The 21,758-nt window shown below is 33.2% G+C and overlaps 1 protein-coding gene across 3 annotated transcripts in view; it reads left to right on the forward strand.

Moving 5' to 3' along the window:
* LOC145295987 (uncharacterized) overlaps positions 1-18,140 on the forward strand; it is a 404,367-nt gene extending 386,227 nt beyond the window's left edge. For all 3 annotated transcript variants that reach the window (XM_080141943.1, XM_080141945.1, XM_080141944.1), the window contains exon 8: positions 9,114-18,140. In XM_080141943.1, coding sequence (XP_079998069.1) covers positions 9,114-9,194 — 81 coding nt within the window. In that variant the 3' untranslated portion in view covers positions 9,195-18,140. The remainder of the gene's footprint in view (positions 1-9,113) is intronic.
* The last annotated feature ends 3,618 nt before the right edge of the window (positions 18,141-21,758 follow it).

The raw sequence follows: 21,758 nt of genomic DNA on the forward strand, positions 1-21,758 counted from the left end.
AACAAATTCCTCATTCCGCCATTAGAATGACTTAACTCCAAAAGAAGAAACAAAAAAAAATAAGCTTGTGACAATAAAGGAAAACATAGAATCGGCAGCCAAAGGAAAACAGGGTTAACAGCCAGAACTCACTCTGCTCAAGAATTTTGATAAGTTAGGATGAGGTTATGACTCGCTCTACTAAAAACTAACTCATGGTGCAACCAAGTATCAGAACTAGAGGCCGATTTCAAAATGTTTGAATTCTCTAATATCTTATAGAGTAGAAATTGAATATTGTGTTTATTTTCAGCAGTCTTGTATCTCTCACTTTTTTGTTTGGTTTTTGCATGAGCAAATATTTTTGAAGAATTGCTTTTTCCTAGGTTTGCTGTTGTTTTCAGTGCATGGCATGATGCGGAGATTTTCAATCCTTATAATGCCCATTATTATTCAACTGTTAATCTATTCATTTCATGAACCCTTATCCTCGAGTGTTTTTTAGCCTTAATAAATGGTGACTTGTTAGTAAATTGAAAAAGTATATTTTTTTGCTCATAAGGTAATAGAAATCGTAGTTTTACTTTTGGCAGCTTCGTAACTCATGCTCATCCCGATTTTGTACTTTAATCTCCATGTTCTATAAGCAATGTTTCTGACAAAGAAAGAAGAATTGCTTTTTTTTCTGGGTTGGCAGTTGTTGTCAGTGCATGGTATGCAGAGATTTTCTAGTTCTCTCATAATGTTTATTATCATTCAACGAAATAATATACCATCACACAGACCCTTATTTTAGGGTCCTGGATATAACCTTAAACTATATCCGATGGTGAGGCTCCAGCTTTCAGGCTTTGGGGAGTGTGGAGCCACCCTTTAATTGCCATTGCTCCCAGGTGCACTTTGACCCGGAGTGGTAGTACCTGTTAAGGTCCCAACTATGGGTTAAATAGAAACCGACTTGAAAAAAAAATATATTCTATTAAAAAATCTTTCTTCAAAATAACTGGATTCAGCATTAAATGACCTGAAAAGGGTTGATACGCCATAAAACAACCAACCAACCTTATTCTAGAGTGCTTTTTAGCCTTGATACGTGGTGGCTCATGTGTGCCAAAAGAAATCAAATTAACATTAAAAAAAACTGCTCTTATCGTTTGCTGTCGTATTTCCCTGCTGCTAGAAAACCTATTGTGTGATGCTGTTTATTCTGTGTGTATGCTTAAATATAACATTAATTTTGCATAACTATATTTCTAATAAATTGCTTATTAATTTTGTGTAATTTTTTAATTTTTATCTTATAGTGTTTTTAATCAACTTTGAAATCTAGTGAGGGGGGATGATCTTTTCTTTTTCCTACAGCCTTTTTCTCACAGAAGAATCATTGCTAGTCTTTCTCTACTCCCATCATTATCATTATGGTAGACGTTCGACTGAGCTCCAATCTCTACCCCTTCGCCCCACTGTGAATATTCACTGTCCAGAACTTTCATTTCTGCCTATGTGTGCCTAAAACTAAATCCTACTTGCATGACCAGAGTTTCTTTCCCATCTGTTTAACATGATACTATATACTTCCCAACTGATTACAAGATGGTCTTTTTCAAGTCGCATATTAACAAATACTTGTTAAGCCAACATCTTAAGTAATCAAATTCTACACATTTCATGTTTCCAATCCTCTCGTATTGTTCATCATATAACTGACAATCGCATTAACTCATAAAATGGAGTGACTTTTGACCTTGGTAGATGGTGACTCATTATTATAATATAAAAATTCTTTTTTGGGTACAAAATTTAATGGCAATTAACATGATGATTAAAAAAAATGAAAATAAAGGCTAGCTAACTAGATTTTGTTTCTCATTCAACAAAGCTAAATAAAAAATTGCGATTTAAAAAATAAATAAATAAATAAGTGGGGGAGGGGAATTTCATAGAAATCAAATTAAGTCTTAAGAGATTTCTCAAGGACTTAATAAAAATGGTTTTTAGAATTTTTAGATGAAAGGTGAGTGTAACTTGCTCAAGATCGTAAACATGTCAGCACTGAAATTCGTGGCACAAGTATGGTTATTTATAAGGTGCTCGCAAATCGAAGAACCATATGTATTATTCAGAGCATCCGAAGGTTAAAAATTTGCATAACGAATCTTTGATGGTATGTGTTGTTTTAAACAAAAATCCAATCTTTGCAATGTCCACCATATATATATATATATATATATATATATATATAAAATTAAGCTGAAAAATAAATTTTGAATGGTAAGGCAAACCTACCTAGATAAAAAAAAGAAAAGAAAAAGCTCTACCAAGTTAAAAAAATAAAGCATAAAATTCCATAGAAACTTTATTACATTATCAAGTCAATAAGAGTCACAGAAAGGAGATTAAAGAGTTTTCTCCCTTATTCCCCTTTCTGTAACTCTTATTGACTTGATAGTGTAATAAAGTTTCTATGGAATTTTACGCTTTATTTTTGTAACTTATTCTATTACACACACAAATATATATATATATATATGTGTATATATATATATATATATTATACATATAACTTCAATAGAATTTTGTTTTTAGATGTTTTAGAATGACATATACATTACTGATAAAAGTTATATTTTCGCAGTCATCATCATACATAGACACAAGAATGGTGAAACCTATTTATAAATAATTAAAGTGACTAAAATAACCAACAAGGAGTTCTCCCCCTCCAACCAATAATGGAACACAACTCACGATAGAAAATGAAAAATGAAAATCAGAGATTAAAAAATAATTTAAAGTTTGGCTTAATTTTAATTTTTTTTTTTTGAGGTGTTAACTGATTTTTTTGCAATTCGAGAGATTCTGTTCATAGGTGAAATGACAAATTCTGCATTGTTTCATTGTCAGTTGCTAGATATTTCTTATGAGTTCCAATAACTTCCACCAATAATATCGATTTAGAGATATTTATTTGAGGAACAGATGCACTATATATAGATAATTAGATATGTGTTGTATCTGGAAGTGGAAAACAATGCACAGATATCAAATATACAATAGATTTATTTTGTTAGGTACAATAATAGAAGTCTGTGTCAGGTAGCAATAACTGGTAAGTGCGTTGGCAAGTAAACCTCTAAGTATTTACATTACAATTCGCAGTTTTGTTTTCTTTAAATGTACATGACTGCATAGTCACATGTTTTCGCCACATCACAACAATGTTTATTAGAGTAAAATAAAACATGACAACATTAAGAAAAACTGTTCACTGATATAGTTAGTAAATTGAGATTGCACAAAAAAAAAAAAGCAAATATTCACAAATGGTTTTTGTTGGTGGAGGACAGACAGAAAAACAAAAATTTGGAAAATCTAATTTCTCGCCTGATATTGTCGATGTCGTCTGTTTCCAGCCGTGAAATTTCTGCGAATCAATGGCAGCTTATGCGAAGCAGAAAGTTCTTCATTGTCATTCGCAGTTTTCATTCCTCGTATTCTCAGTTCCATCACTAACAGAAGCATCCTCGACGTGGTTCTTTTCAAGGCAGACTTTATTACGGAGATGATCCAGTAAAAGTTAAGGTATGGAAAATGAGGTCGAATAGCAAAATGTTGGGGAAAAAAAACATCTTGTCTGCAACTAAATTCTGTGTAAGAAATCGATGAATAAACGTGGCTGACGATTGCTGATGAATGCCGAAGTATCTAACACGTGCGAATGTCATAATTTTCATTTTGTATGTTTATTTTTGTACATGAAAAGTAAAAATTATATAAATGTAAATATGTAATATAAAATTGATTTTAATGCGATTAATCTTTTTTAAAAAAATGAATGCAAACAAGTGCTTTTTTGTTTGTAATCTACTATCGACATTGCCCCAACCCCAAGTGTCAGCAAGAAAAAAGGGAAGAGAACAAAGTATAATTTTAAAAAATAAAAAATAAATAAAGGTATAGGAATTAGGGTTGGTGGAAAGACAATAGATAAGTTGTTCACTAAGGAACACAAAAGGAAGCTGGTAGTCGTGAGGCGATGATTTGGACAAAAAAAGGTTGATATGGTTAGTCATTTTACAGCCAGCTTTGGGTGTGGCGATGGATTTTGAAACAATTAGTGACAGTTAGGAACAATTTGTGAATAGTCTTGGGTTCGTGACAGTTAACAATAGCTGCGAGTTGAACGCAGATCGTAATTCAGAGTAGCTGACGAACACAGCCTTTGCAGAAGATGTAGATGGGACCTTAACATTAAGAGGGTTGTTTTCCACAGTACTATCATGCACACACCCAGAGCTCAATTAATATTTACAAGAAAGTGTTAGAATTTGTTTTCTTTTGTTTCTATTTTATCTTATTTTTATACTTGTAACCCTGTGCACCTCCCCCTCCCTCAGCAGCCACCAATAGAAGAGACGACAGCACAGCTAGAAGAGAAGACCATGGAAACAATGGTCAGCAATGTTGTTGAGCAGGATAGCATGTGATATCACATGTGTCAATGCCTCCGTTCAGTCTCAAGAGACAATGGATACCTCCTGTAAGGGTAGCTGTGCATATAATTGTGAGGCAAGAGTTGCACAATTTCCAACTGCATCTTTTTTGAATCGGCATCCAGTGACAAGAAGTCCAGGGTGACTGGAAATAGTGCTGAGATAAGCGGAGAGTGCATACAGCACCTGGAATTCCCAAATGGTTACTCATTTTAGTATACCAGGCTCAACATTGTTTAACTTTGGTGATCTAATGGTAACTTGTGTGTCAACGTGATTATACCGTATATATCACATATGTATCATAAATGAACTAGGATTAATAAATCGATGCATTCGGAATTAGTTGAAGTCACCTGTGGCATTTCATGAAACGAGCAAAAAAAAAAAAATCTGAAATATTTCTTTGTAAAGGAAATTTGTTACTAAACTATTTTGATACGCAGGTATGAGGGGCGTGCAATAAGTAATACCCCTGACCCACTTCCAGTTGTCTGATCTAGCTGAAATTTTGCATGTGCAATGATTTATATCTCTACAGATTATGTGGCAAATTACAGCTCTGAACTAATTGTGGTTTCTGTTTTACAGGTATTTGAACTGAGTCATGTGTGAAATAGAGCCTGTGTAATGTTGAGCAGTGATCCGTTTTTTTGTATTTGAAAGGACACACACCACAGGAGACTTTTGATGAAAGGAAAGAAACTTATGGTGATAATGCCCCATCATATGACCTTGTAAAACGCTGGCATCATGACATTGTCGCCCCCCCCCCTTTTGCCATTGATGAAGCATCTGTCCATGAAGTTGAGGCTGCCATTTTGGAAGATCGGCGCATTACTATTTGCCAAATAGCCCAAGATGTCAAGATTAGTACAGGGTCTGCGGAAACTATCATTCATGACCATTTGCATATGCATAAGGTGTCTGCCAGATGGATTCCCAGGTTGCTCACACCATTCCAGAAGCAAGAACGTGTCGAGTACTTGAGGATGAATTTGGAGATGTGCCAAGAAGATGAGTCAAAGTTTTTCAAAAGACTGATTACATAGTCTTCTGGGACCAGGATGGAGTAGTGATGACAGATTTCCTGGCAAAGGTTACCACAATTACAGGAGCCTATTATGTTTCACTTTTGAGGAAATTAAGGGAAGCTATCAAAATCAAGTGACGGGGCAAGATCAGCAAAGGTACCCTCCTCCTGCAGGACAACGCTCCGGTTCACAACTCACATGTCGCCAGATCAGAAGCACGGGCGTATTGTTATGAAATTTTCCCCATCCTCCCTACTCTCCTGACCATGCACCCTCTGACTTTCACCTCTTCCCAGCTATGAAGTTGTTTTTGAAAGGAAAGCGTTTCCCAGATGATGCAGCCTTGATTTCTGAAGTCACATTGTGGTTGGAGGACCAACCTGGGGTGTTCTACAAAAACGGTCTCCAGAGCTGCATCAAACGATGGGAGAAATGCATAACTCTGGGTGGTTCCTATGTAGAGAAAGACTAATAACTGTGCCAACTTTTGTTGCTCTACTACTATGGGAAGTGGGTCAGGGGCATTACTTATTGCACGCCCCTCGTAAGTTGTTAAAAAGGAGTTAAATATTTTTGTTTGAAAGGAATTTGTACGATAATTTTGTTTGCCATGATACATCTTTCTAATGATCACCTCACCTAGCTATAACTAGTGTCAGCAATTTCCTTTATATGTGCCAAAAACTAAATGAAAATTCTATAAACAAAGCTTTATTTGTGGAACACAATACCACAGAGCTGCTTTCCAGCTGACTATAACATGGTCATTTTCAAGTCAGACGTATCTGTGCTGTCTTTTTAAATAATTAATTTCTACCCAATTTCCACCTTTACTGATCACTCTATTGTCTCACCTTACACTCAGTAACTCTTATCCTTGAGTGGCCTCCAAGCCTTGATAAGCTATGACTCTATAGTATATATATATATACAGTAGCATCCAAAACTAAGGGATAAAATTTTAAAACCTAATATTTTTTAGAAATAACTGTGAAAATCTGAAATTTTGACGACTGGTAGTCGTTATCATCCATAATAACATACTAAAATTTGAATCATTTGCAAAGGATAGAAAAAGAATTATAACAATTATTTATTTATTTTCAAAATAGGAACATCCAAAAATAAGGGACAAAATTAAGAAAAACAATGTAAACAACCAAAAAACAATAAAAATACATGTACAATCATTATTTAGTAAATGAGTTCTTGCTCTCAGTGACAGCTGCACATCTTCGACTACAAGAACGAATCAGTTCTTGACAATCCTCAATACTAATTTTAGACCATTTTTCTTGAAGCTTCACCCACAAATCCTCTGTGTTAGTGGGATTTCTTTCCATAACTTTCACTCCTAAGGTCTTCCAAAGATTTTCTATTGGATTTAAATCAGGACTTTGCAGTGGTCAATCCATAATTTCGAAATCTTGTTCGCTAAGGTAACTCATTACCACCTTTGCTTTGTGACACGGGGCATTATTTTGCATAAAGGTAGCCTTATTGAAACATGAATTCTGTATGATTGGCACATGATCTTAAACAATGTTTTTATAGATCAGCGCATTTACACAAGTTTGTGACCGGACAAGAGGCATTGTTACTTCGCTAGAAAACATTCCAAATGCCATGATACTTCCGCCCCCAAACTTGGCAGTTTTCTTAGTATATTTTGCACTTAATCTTTCACCATCTTTACATTGTTTTTTTCCATCATTTTCAAATAAATTAAACTTGCTTCCATCACTGAAAAATACTTTTGCCCAATTTTCATATGTCCAAATTACATACCTGTTTGCAAACTCTAATCTCTTATTTTTCGAACTAACAAATGGTTTCTTCCCTGAAGTTAAACAGCCCTATTTCTTGCAGTCATCTAGAAACAGTCTGTCTTGACTCATTAACACATGAGATACTATTCATAACCTTTTTAATTTCTGTGCAAGACTTAAAAGGGTTCTTTAATGACATACACTGCATTATTCGATCTTCTCTTGTTTTGTGGGGTTTGCCGGTTTTAAAAGCACTATCTATTTTGCCAGTATCATTGTAGGATTTAACAACCCTGCCTACAACACTCTTGGAACGTTTCACTTTCTCTGAAAATCTCTCTAATGGTATGCTTTTCCTTGTGTAGCTTCACAATAGCTTGTCTCACAGAGTAATCAAGTTTTTGGCATTTCGCCATGGTGCTGGTTGATGCAACGTTTACAAATGACTAAGTAAGACTTATTCTTTAGAGGAAATCACAAAATTGGAATATAGCATACTGTTTTCATTGTTTTTCTCAATTTTGTCCCTTACTTTTGGACGTTCCTATTTTGAAAATAAATAAATAATTGTTATAATTCTTTTTCTATCCTTTGCAAATGATTCAAATTTAAGTATGTTATTATGGATGATAACGACTACCAGTTGTCAAAATTTCAGCTTTTCACAGTTGTTATTTCTAGCAAATATTAGGTTTTGAAATTTCGTCCCTTAGTTTTGGACGCTACTGTATATATAGAAAAACAACTTATTTTTTTTAAGGAGAGGTGTAGATTAGTATCTGTTCTGTTGTTATGAGACTATCCTTCCTGACATAACTTGGGAGAGGGGTAGTATATGTTCGTTTTTCATATTATCCTCCCAGTAATGGAACGTTGGCACTGGAAATATATAGCATCTGATGATATTTTGTACTCTCTCTTTCATAGAGATAACATAAAATGTTGGCTGTCCTATTCTTCCAATCCTGTGACTAACGCTTGTAACCACTATACTCTTACTTTGTCCCTGTCTTCTCCCTTTTCAACTGTTTTGTGAAAACTAACCCCTTTGATCAACAATTAAAACTCATGCATGGAAACGCTTTATTTAATTTCTCACACTTATCACTTTTGTACTTTTAAGCCTTGCGACAGACATCTTCAAAAATGATTATCTTCTCACTAAATTAAATTTTAAAGTCTGGCACAGGGTTCAGGTATTATGCAAAAAATGGGTTCTCCTTTCTGATCACATTGGCATGTGTAGGCTTTTTGCACAAAAATCCACAAAAAAGAAAAATTGAATTTTTTCTTTTCTAAATTTTATATATATAAAAATCTTGATGACAATTTTGAAACTCATTTTTTTCTTTTTATTTGCACTACTGTTCCCATCTTGAGTGTTATTTCCATGTTTCGGTTGATGTAACCTCCAACCTTCTTCAGGTGTATCTCGTCGAACACTGAAATCTGTCAAACTCAAGAATCTGCATGGAATTTCGAATGGAGCTTTTTATTTGATCCGTGGAGGCAACATGTTTTTTTTCCCCATCAGCCACGATTGGGTAGAAGTCTTAAGTAATCCCTGCACTGAGGATTGAACCTTCAATCTCCAGAAAAGTATTTACTGATAACTGAATTTTACAAAGTTGCGGACAATTCTATTATGAATTTTGTGAGCCTTAAAGCTATTCTTGTTTTTAGATCAAAATCTTTGTGAAATAACATTTAAGATGAGAACAGTAGTCCGAATGATCTCAATCATATGAATTATTAATCTTCATCTTAACACTTCAGAAATTAAAATTGTTTTTTTAAAATGTTAATATAGAATAATTTTTTTTCCCTTCATTTTTCAGCAACCACCTGACCAGGATGAATCAAAACTTATGATGGACAAAACACCACAAAAAGAAAATATATCACCCACAAATATTTAAATACACTTATTTATCCCTACTAGAATCCAATTAGTCAACATTTTTGAATAATTTATCATTGTTCTATTATTTGCTTACATTCTTTGTTGTCATGTGCATGTGTGCATCTATATGTATATGCATACATATACGCACACACATTCATACACCTACCACAAACAGAATGCATTTATTCTTATTATAGACTTTGTTACATATAAAATGTTGATGAAAAACCACATTTTTCCTTAGATCAAAATGTTTTGTTTGCATTTGAGAAAAGTCCCCTACCCACTCTACCAAAACCGTTTCTTTCAAAAATTCTCAAAAACAAATCCTTCCGATGGAGAAACTTTTAAAACAGAGATTGGAAGGAGATATGAACTGCATAAGATATTTATATGTGTACATACTATTAAAAAATATATGCAGGTTCATGTCAGAGAAACAGAGAAAAAAAAGACGATTTATGTCAAGCCTTGTTATGACAGAGGCAAATAAATTTAATCCAGTTTTCCTCCATGATTCAAATTCGACATTAAGGATTTTAATGGTTTGAACTAAGTTTATTTTTTCTTCCCTTGCTTTATTCAAAATTTTCTATTTGAATCTCCTCAGTGCATCGTTAAGCTCAGTGGATGGAGAAAGATCAAATGTGGGGGGGAAAAAAAAACAAATTTATGGTTTAAAGAAAATATGTCTGTTATTACAGGAAAACAAAATATTAACTTTAATTCTGACTTTCTGTATGGAAACAAGTTGAAATAGGAAGATGCAAATACAGTGTGTATGGGTGTGTAAATAGAAATATCTTGAAAGATTTATAGGATCATATCTAATGATTTAAATCCAATTTCAGAATGAACAACTTCACATGAACCAGGAATTTTACATACGTTTTTTGTAAGGGAGTCAAAAAATATATATAATAACTATTAAATTGAATTTAAATGATATTGTATTAGATGTTATAAACCGTTCAATGTTCAAATAGTTAAGCTCTGTTTACCATGTAGGAAATATTGAGCTTATATATATATATGTGTGTGTGTGTGTGTGTGTGTGTGTGTAAAACGATTTATGACATCATAATAAATAATTTAATCCAATTTTGGAATGAAAAACTTCAGACAAACAAAAAATTTTACATTGCTGTAATGGAGTCAAACAATTATCTGGACTCCTATTTTAAGAAACAAATGTTCAGCACTCAGGTGTCTTTTGGAATCATTAAAAAGCATTTTAAGAGTTAATAAAAAGAACAAATATCATAGTTATAAAAATATATACTAACTAAAAAATTGGATTTAAATAATATTGTATTATATATGATGTTATTAATTGTTCAGGATATATTATTGAGCTCTATTTACTATGTAGGAAATGTTGAGCTTCCAAATGGTAATTTGGATCCGATCCATATAATAATTGATCTTAAAGATTTCTTATACGAATCTATATTTAACTATATAAAATCTGATTTTATATTAACACAACACTGTGTGTATAAAACAAAAACTCGTTAAAAAAAAAAAAAAAAAATTTAAAAAAGTAAAATTTGAAGATTAATTTCCTCTTTATTTTTTTAATTACAAATTTTTATCTGAATTTAAAATGAAAAGAAAATGAAGGAATGAAAAACTAATCTCACTGCGTAGTTTGGTGAGATTGATAACGAAAGTAACAAAAAGCAAAATGTTGCTTTTCTTGAGGGAAGAGGGTTTGCTTGATCCAACCCTACTTGCCTACTACTTCCCCTACTCCAACTCTGGTGGAAATTGATGTTTTCCTGAAATACTTTTTATGTCTGGGAGGAAGAGGGGGAAGGGGATTTGTCATTTGCTATCCTCTGTTTCAGATCTGATCTATTTTACTGTATTGCAAAACATCTGACCCCTCCATGGGGTTGGGGGTACCATTTAAGAAGTTTGACCCTTTTTGGGGGTTTTAATTCGTTTTTTTTTTTTTTTTTCTCTGTTATAAAGGTGGGGGGGGGAATATTCACCATTTTGCTGCAGTATGAGTAAAGTCAGACCAGTTGACCCTACTTGTTGGAATTACATTTATATATGACAGGGTACACATCATTAGAAGCGTTAATTTTTAATTCAGCGTTTCGGATATTTTGAAATCCACAAATTCGGTTTAGAAAAGAGAGGATTAAAATTTAATTTTTTGTCATACTACAACAATTTTTTTTTCTCTTCAAATCTGATTAAAGGTTGGGTATTTTTTGTTATTGCTCCTCTATTGGCTCATTGTTATTGCTATGAGTGTTCAGCTGCCCCCTCTATGCTCCTGCCCAATTTAGCTTTCATTCTGCCCTGAACTCCACCCCTATCCCTACCTGTGATGATACAACACACAGATTTGATCTTATTGTTGATTGGCTTTTGAATACAGAAATGAACCATATAAAAAAAATTCAAGATGGGACAGAAACAGAAGGTTGGCAAACAAGAAACTTTTGTTAAACTCTGAAAAATGCTATCGGTCAAGTGAATTCTGAAAAAAAAAAAAAAAGAAAGAAAAAAGAAATGTGACTGCTTCATTAGTCTTTATTGTTTATTTAGATGTTAATCTAAATTGGCCCGTGGTAAATGACACCCTCGCTCACAGACATTGGAAAACCTTCATTAAAATTATCAGAATTTCAAAATGGACAGGAAAAAAAAAAAACTCAAAGTTGATAGAAAAAAAAATTCTAAAGGAAAAAAAAAAATAAAATAAAAAAAAAAATTCATTGAAACTGTCGTCTTGATTTTTACATATTTGTTTTAGTTTTGTTTTTTTAATGAAAGTCTTTCACCTTTTGTGTCGAAAGTCGCTCATGTCCATATTTACCATGGAATTTCTTTTGAATGTATGGTGCTTGTACAGAATCCCCTCCCCTGATATTAAAAAAAAAACAACAAAATAAAGAAAAATCTGTATGATGTACATACCATGATGGAAAGAAGATGTTGTATGCCAAAAATCACATAAATTAGTAAAAAGTAGTTTTATTTTTAAATAAGAAAATTAAATGTTGTGGCCAAACAAACAGCAACAAAATCATGACACCATCTTGAAAAATAGAAATTGAAATAATGGGAATAACTCTGAATAATTTAAACTTGCAAGATATTAGAAAACCATTTTTAATTAAATCAATATTTCTTTGTACATTTTAACTTTTTTGTCCGAAGCACTTTTTTTGGGGGGGGGGGGTTGTATTGTTATTAATAATGTTGCACTTTTTTTTTTAATGTTAAAAAATTAAAACTAATGAGAAGGATTACTTTTTTCTACATTTATAGATTAACGCTTTTTATTAGCCCCCCCCCCCACGCCCTCTATGAAATTTTACTTTTTTTTTTTATTAGGTGATTACATGTGAACAACTTGAACAAAGAAAAGCAAAAAGTTATTTTAAAATTTAGAATGAGCATTATGAATTTTAATGTAAAATGATCCTCTATTTCTGAGACATTCTAGCGTTTTAGAGCAGTTAACCTAAAGTCTGAGTGACAGGCAGTTGGATTAAGTTAAGATTAAATTAGAAGACTGTAAAAAAAAAATCTTTAAAAAAAAAAATCTCTTGCAAAAAATGAATGTTTTGAAAAACAGGATCGACATAATAAAATAGAATAGCAACCTTCAGCAGCGACAGGGGAAGAGATAAAACTAAGATAAACTAATGGGGAAAATGGATAAACTATTTTTTCCTACTATGGACTGGAATCTAGCAGCACCATCAGGTTCTACAGATAGTTGGTCCTCAACGATGGAAAAAGGATTACTAGGCATATTCTGTGATCTAGCTTATTATTAGCTAAGTTAAGTAAAAAGAAATATTGTACTTGGCTGAATTGAGAATTTAGCAGAGACAGACAATGGCAGAATCATTCTGCTAAATCGAATTTAATTTTTAAATGTATCTTTTTAGTAAAAATTATATAAAATCTAAATATGCTTGACAATTATTAACAGCTAAATCTGAATCCTGAGACAAAACCAACTTTAAGGTTTTAACTGCCACATGTCGATCTTACAGCTGAGCTAATGGTTCTCCTACAGGAAATAAAATGAAAGGTTCACCTTGTCATAGATTACCAGGAGCTTAATGAGTATATGAATAAATATATGGTAAACGCAGAGGTTGGCACACACACAAGAAGGATCAGAGCTTGTTTGTCCGTGCCAAGCTTATCTGTAAATTTGCATTGATAAGTCTCTGTGGTCATTTCAAACGATAAAAATTTACAGGGCCTTATCTATTTCGGTGGGATCTTTGACCATGCAGTCCATTGTCAAAACTGTCAATATCCATGACATAAAACCATAAACAAGACCACCTCTTCATACATTGTAATCTATAAATATAAAAGCGAAAATGTGTGTGTGTATGTATGTATGTTCGATTTTTGTGTATGTCCGAGGAAGGTTTTTTCCGAGAAGCGATCGGTCGACTCACTTAAAACTTTTTATATCACGTCTAAATGATAATATCTATGAGTTAACAACGAGGGTCGCCTGTCTATTTAATTTGCTCGACTTTGAAAAGATAAATATTCAACATTTTTCGATCGCTGCATGTGAATTAAGCTTTTTCGTATAATAAAAGCGAAACTAATTCTGGCGGCATTTTTCCGGAAACGTCCGAAAGCAATCAGTTTTGAACAATGTGGAGTTTCTCCTTATATCAGACAATTGCTATTCAATTTGGACAATCCCCTTTTTATGGGGAGGTGGTTTTCCCCACATCTTGGGGGGGAAAAAAAAAAAAATCCTGCCCCACAGTCAATAAAATACTGCCCCGCAGTCAAAGTTGACCTCATTAAGTATGGGCACCTGTCTAGTTTTAATACTTAAATAAATTCAAAGATGTTTCCGTTACTATTTCGTGGTGGCCTAATGGTTAACGTCGCACGTTTTTTTTTTTTACACTTTAATTTCCAACTTTGACTCAAGGGTTCGGGTTCGATCCTTCATACTTACCTCTCCCCCTCCCACCCCCGACATCAACACCCGGGTGTTTTGATTTACCTAAAACCACACACACCTCCAAACACCTGGGTACCCCCACCCCTAGTGGCACATAAAAGAATCCATAACTACTACACACTGGAATTTGTGGGATTTGTTTTATGCTAAATAAGGAGCACATCATGGTTCTGTATTGAATCCATTGCTTTTCATTTGTGTTTTAGAATTGTCCAGCAAGTTTCATACAGGTTGAGATGTTTTATGCTGATGATTTAGTACTTATCTGTGAAACAATGAAAGTCTACTTGTAAGATTAAAGACTCGGAGGAATACAATGAAAAGTAAAGGCTTGAAAGTGAATGTTACCAAGATGAAAGTAAAGATCAGTGGCTGTAATCTTGGAAAGCTCCCCAAAAAATTGAGGAAGGACAAAGAAAAGAAACTTAAGTTTGTAGATGGGCTCTTTATATACATGTGGCATTGATTTGCACATAACGAGAATAAAGGAGACTAATTTTTGACAACCAAGAGAGAGCATAGATGTTGGTGTTGTGAATTACAATTTAAGTCGGTGAGAAGTTGACAATTTTTTTTTCGTTTACAAGCTATTCCGACTTTTATTACAGATCACTCTTATCTTAAAGTGTCCTTGATAACGGCAAAAAAAAAAAAAAAAAATGGTCAGATTCAACATCTGCTTAATACCAGTTTCATTCATTTGCCACTGGACCGTCTCTCACAGAACATGTTTTGAAGGCTGAAAGTATTTGTTAACAGTAAAAAATAAAAGAGCCAGCAACAGTTGTCCTGTTGAAGCTAAGTGAAGGGGCCTACACAGTGTACCAACAACTCAAGAATGAATCGGACTTGGACGAAATTAAGCACAGCATACATATATTTATATATCTAAAAAATGGCATTTGGCACAGATCCTCTCATTGCATGACAGCAGTTCATTGACGCGTGACTTCACTGCAGAGAAACGGTCAACGTTTATTTAGTGGAGTTATGGATATTGTCAGTACTTTCTGGTGGTGTAAACAACAATATTAAGATGTGCCTTTTGGTAGGCTTACCTGAGGATATTAGTAGACTTTCGCAAGCATCAGCATGAATTAACAACTAATGAGTTATGGCATGGCTACCGAGAGAGAAGGAGACTAGTGTACATGACAGCATGACTTCATTGCCAAATCGACATGTAGGTAAAGGGTACCTAAAGTTTCCTGTGTTCAACCATGTGGTCCCGCTAATAGGCATAAAAAATATTTTTCGTTGCTTTAGAGAATGGCTGTGGTAATTTTATGAAGGTAGTCCAAACGTGCATGTATTTTCTTCTAAAGAGAAAGAACAATTCGCCATTTGGATAATTATATAATTGCACATTGGGATAATTTTAATCTAATAAAATATAGCAGTAAGTAAACTTGTTTTTGAAATTTTCTTATATATCTATCGAAGAAAGTCAAGTATTTCATTTAAAAAATTTTTTTTAAACTGCAAAACAAACAATTTTTATGAGAATATTTTTCAGTCCGTTCTTTTAATCTCTATCTCTTCTCTTCTTCTTCTCTATATGAATAAAATGAACTCATTTCTTCTCTATATAAATAAAATGAACTCATTTTTTCTCTATATAAATAAAATGAACTCATTTTTCCCCTCCGAGTTTGACCTTAATAGGATTGAAAATCTAGACATTTTATGCAGATGTACTGTACACAAACTGCATTGTGATATCTGAGGTGTGTTATAGGCATATTACCTATCCACTACCTCGCTGATCGGAGCTTCCTATATTTTATCTGGTGAGAGTTCACTGCCAAAACTGGTTACGATCAATGGAAGTAGTAAAGTCTTCTCTCTCTAATAAATTCATACTTCCACCGCCACCCATTTGCACCATTTGTGACCGTTCACAGGAGACGATTACGGATGAACACCTGGTTAAATTTTCAAAAAACTGGACTGCAATTTAGGTGAAACACACCACGCTTACTTTTACGTTGGTTAAAAATAAAAACAAAACCAAAACCAAAAACTTTACATTTTCTTTCCTTAAAATAAATTATAATACTTCATTTCAGTTTTATTTTGTGTTCTTCGGCAATTACAACATGTTTTTTTTTGGTTTTTTATATATCTTTTTCGTTTTCCCAATCTTTCCATTTTTCAACTTTATTTCTTCTCTATTTCTGTGTTTCCTCTTTTTTCGGCAAGTTTAACATCGTTTCTTTTTATTTTTATTCATTTTTTTTTTTAATAACTTTCCTGCTCATGTTTTCACGATCTTTCCATTTTTTAAATTTATTTCTTCTCGCTTTCCGTTTTTCCTCTTCCTTCGGCAACTTTAACATCATTTGTAAAACAGCCGGATTTTTTTTACACTAAAATAAAAAAAAATTTACAAGTATTCTTTCCTTTTTCTTCCGTTTCTTTGCTCGATGTCTTTCCAATCTTTTTTTTTGTTTTTATATAAACATATAAATCATTTCCGTTACATTTCGCTTTGTTCGATGCCTTTCTCTCTGTTTTCATCATTTATTTATTTTTTTCTCTTTTTTCAGTATTTTCCTTAGAGGCGGCACTAGGAAACGTTCGTTTCGCATTAGTATATAACAAAATATTTTTTGGGCAGATTTCGGGGTGCTAAAACTGCGGTGATGGATTTCTTCCATTACACCAAATCGAGCCACAGCAACGCGTGCCATTGTACAGCTAGTAATAAATGAAACTTTTAATTGAGTATTTCCAAATATTTTAAAGTTAGAAGCGTTTTTCAGTTTTTTTTTGTTTTTTAACTTTTGTTTTTTTAACTAAACTGATCGATGAATTCAATATTTTAACACTGGCGTACTTGACCAAAAGGCCAAGAAAAGCTTAAAAAGCTAAGAACAGCATCTATTAATAACAGACCTTTGATCTTAACCAAAAAGGCCAATCACAAAAGTGTTATGGACAGACAGACGGACCGACTTAGAGTTGCTTGCACGCGAATAAAAACTGGTGTAGATAACATCGACTGGTGCCACACCAACTAGTTGTGAAGAATCAGGGAGGATGGAACGACTGAGATGGGAGACCAGATCTCCACTAGAAGTGTACAGTTCAAATTTGGTACCCTAGGGAGACATTTAGTCACCCAAACCCTAGGAAACCCAATGGTTGATGCCAATGAGAAATCAATGGCAAGCTATTGTTGCGAGAACATGCAATCATCTACATGAGTGGTCAAGAGGTGGAGAACACTGAAAATCTGGAGAGACTTGTTGTCACTTGGTTTCCAGGGAACACCACAGGTTACCAGTGAGCGATCACTGATGATGGCCTGTGAGACAACTCCTAGTGAGTGAAATAATGATAATGTCCCCTCCCAAATTCACTACCACCCTGATTTAATATCGTAGATATTTACTATATTTTCTTAGTTTGTAACCAATGCTCACATTATGGTATGATTGTCTTGTGAACTTCATTTTCGTATTCATGTATTCTACACTGATATAAAAATGAATGCTATAGTGGAGTATAGGATTCCTAACCATGTAACTGATGAAAATACGCTACACGTTTTGATGAAAAAAACATGGGAAAAAAATGAACATAGAAGAACAGAAAACCAAAACTTTAAATATAATTTCTGTATTTAAAGTAATAGTTATTTAAATATTTCAACATATAATCTTGTGGGGAAAATCCAGCTCCTCAATAAGGGGTATTCTAGATAGGAACAAAAATAAAAATTGGCTCAGTCAGGAAGGATTTCTCATCCACTGACTAAACAGAAAAGATGCATTGTAGCATCAGAACAGATACTATACTGTGATCTTGTCCCGAAGGCCAAGAAATTTTTGTGTTTAATATGTTTCTTTGTTTGTTCCCTAAATTCATAATTCACTTTTATCAGTATTAGATTGTATATTGCTTTAAAATTACGTAATTTAACAGATAATATTTATATTTTATATTGAATAAAGTTAAGTTTCATTATTAATCGAATTGGGTTCCTTTCTTTTCTTTTTTAACATGTTTTAATGCTCCTTTTAAAAATGTCCTCATATAGTATCAACAGTGACAGTTTGACAAATCTTACCTACATTGCCTGCAGGCATTTTTCAGTTAACAGGCCTTCTATATCTTGGTGGCCGTGATTATGGCCTAAGCTTAAAACATCCTTAAGAAAGCGGAACCAATCACTAGTCATGCGGTATCTGAACATTAGGGAGACAATGTGGGTTATCTTCCAGCTAGTGATAAGCGTGAGAGCCCTGTATGCTATAAATGTTGGGGTGGGGGTCCTAAACATTTTGCTAAGGAGTGCCGGAGTTGAAGTGGTATGAAAAATGTTTATCCATGAGCACAGAAAACAATGTTATCGCTGCAATGAGTTGGGTTATATATTCTCCAACGGTTTGGGAAACAAATTCGGGGACAAGATGTTATCGCTACCCTTGCCCCTTGCAAACAATGAATGCAGAATTGCCTGTTATTGATGTCAAAATTGATTATGTGCAGTGCTCAACATTCGTAGACACAGGATATTTCCTGTCTATAGTTAATACAAACCATTGTCAAATGTGAAGGAATGAAATCTAATAAAGAAATGAGTCAGAACTCCTCACTAATTGCTTAATTCTCAATGTCTCTCTTCTTGTACTCAGTACTTTTATTCTTCACCTTCTTCCAATTGATAACAAACTCACTCAAATGAAATAAAGTCCAAAAAGCAAGACGCCTGTCGCACACAAAAAAAAAAAAAATAGTCTTTTGATGGTGCTACCTCAAACTCCTGACAGCGCCTAAATTTGTGTACATATTATTTTCATATCGGAAGGATTCCAGGTTGAAGTGCCAGTGCTTTTTCTACAGCAGGCACTCTCCAACAGTGGAGGGGCATTTATTGCTATTACTCTCACACCGCTATCACAAAGAAGCAACAAGTGAATGTTATGTCGATCATAAGCTTTTCCCAAGTATGTTGTGATGTAAGGACTGTCATAATTTCTACTGAGAAATGTGACATAGCTGAAGTTGATGTCCTGATAATGAAAAACCCCTTGGGTACTACCTATTAGTTTCAGCATCTTAAGCATTTTCTAGAATCAAACTTATGTAATGGATTTTCAAGATTGAAATAAGGATTCTAGACATAAGTTTTAGTAGTAATACACACGGACGAAAAAACGCTTTGGATAATCAGATTTCAAGGTAGTTCTACTAAAATAGCCATATTTTTTAAACCAAAGCACTTCAAGTCTTCAAATTACTACTGTTTTGTTCGGAAATGAATATACTTTCAAATGAATTAATGAATATGAATGTACATTATATATTTTAAGAGTTTTAAGCAAATAAAGTGATAAAAATGTGAACGTCATAAAATGGCGTTTTCGGTAAGGTTTTGTAATGACCCCCCCGTTTTCTAAAGGTCCGTACCGTGATTGTATGAAGAATTTCGTCATGAAATTTGGGAACCAATTAGAAGAGGTGTTAATCTTAATACTGTCAAGTGTCTGAAATATTTTTGACCATTCCTTTTTTTGTCGTGTTAAAAATAAGACTTTAATATGACGAGTATTGAACATTTTGAGAAAAAAAAATTCTTTGGACACCCAGTAGTAAGTAAATCAATCTTTTTACTATCTTTATCAATTAAAAGTATTATTTTATGTTGAGGAGGACTGCGGTAATTGATAATTTAAAAGGACCTACCCGAAAAAAAAATTGTTTCTATTTCTCGAATTTGGTCAAATGAAGTTAGTATTACTAGAAGCAGCAGCTCCAGCCTGTAGAATCAGCCATAGCACAGCACAGTGTAAACAACACGCGTTCTTTAATTTTTATTCAAGAACGAATTAAGAAAAACATGAAAATATGAATATAAATGTTCTTATATGTTTAATGAGAGCTATTTTGTTATCAGAATAACATTAGTTTAGAACTATTCGGTTTTCAGAATGTATAATAACAACAATCCCAACCAATTCGGCATTATGAATCTGTTGCAATTTCTCACATTGCTCGTCAAATTTAAAAACATGGTTAAAAAAACAAAAACTTTTGTAGATATATAGCTTGCATGCACTTTTATTCTTTAAATTAGTTTTGAACAACGAATTAAAACAATGTTTTACTGCAAACAGCCACAAATGTTTTTTTTTTTTCAAAATCAAAATAAGTATCAAAATCTCGTTTATACATAGATTCGAAAAAGTTGTCAAAAAACAAATATATGTTATCAAAGGCAAGATAAGTTACTTTTCTACCAAACTGGATATATTTTTTGTGTTTTTATTCAATGTAACATGTTTATTCAGCTCGAAAAACATACAGTGTTTACCGATGTATTGGAAAATTAAAAATGGCGCCCGGCCCGACTCTCTTTGACACGGTAAGTTTGAGAAAAGGAGTTAAAAATAAAAAAAACTATACAAAATACTGTTAAAAACTCACCGAATATATGTCAGCCTACGTCACGGTAACATATATTGAGCAAGTTTCTAGCAGTATTTTGTCTACTTTTTTATTTTTAACTCTTTTCCCCAAACTTACCGTTTCAAGAGAGTCGGGCGCCATTTTAAATTTTCCAAAACATCGGTAAACACTGTTTTCAAGCTGAATAAACATGTTACATTAAATAAAAACACTAAAAAATTATCCAGTTAGGTAGAAAAGTAACTTGCTTTTGATAACATTTATTTGTTATATATTTGTTTTTTTTTGACAACTTTTTCGAATCTATGTGTATAGTAATACAAACCCTCAAAATCTATATCAATATTCTTGAAATTTTAAAAGCAGTTAGAAAACACATCAAACTACAATTAGGAAGCTTTTTATTTGGTTATTTTTTTTTTCTACTTATTAAGCGAAAGATATTTTTACAACCTGCTCCAGCGTAGTATAAACGGCCTATGGAATTAACACCTTCAACCTCGAAAATAGAAATCAACAAATTTTTGAACGCTCTCTTTGAAAAAAAACTCTCTTAACTTCACCTCTAATACAAATCATGTGTGGCAAGTCTCCTCCTAAAACACTCTTTAACCCTAACAATAACACTAAGTTCGAGTGGCAAGCCCCCCCCCAACAAAATACCTCTGTAAGCCACATACAAGCATCTAAAACAAACAAAAAATAGATCCTTCCTTAAAGAAAAATACACATAAAAATAAATTGGTTAACTGTCCTAAAATGCTAGAATGGCCAGGAAATGATGAATTATTTTACATTAAATTTTTGTGAAACTAACCGCTCCCCCCTCTAATATTGTTTTTGTTAGCTTTGTCTCTGTCAAGTTTTCAGTATGTTCACACATAATTTTCCTTAGCCCTACAATTAATTCAAAGTCCGAATGGCAACCCTCCCCATATTCTCATTGCATAGAAACCCTCTTAAAACTACACATAATCATCTTAAAAAAAAAAAAAAAAAAAAAAAAAAGCATGCATATTTTCCCATAGAAAAAAAAACAGTTAACTGCCCTAAAATGCTAGAATGACCTGTAATAGGAAATTATTTTATATTCAATTCTAAAATAATTTGTTTATCTTTCATTAAAGTTTTTCATGGCATTTTATACATAATTTCCTAAAAAGGTAGAATCACATTTTGGAG

Source organism: Euprymna scolopes, chromosome 16, assembly GCF_053919585.1.
Source record: "Euprymna scolopes isolate OS-2025 chromosome 16, ASM5391958v1, whole genome shotgun sequence".
NCBI lineage: Eukaryota > Metazoa > Mollusca > Cephalopoda > Sepiida > Sepiolidae > Euprymna > Euprymna scolopes.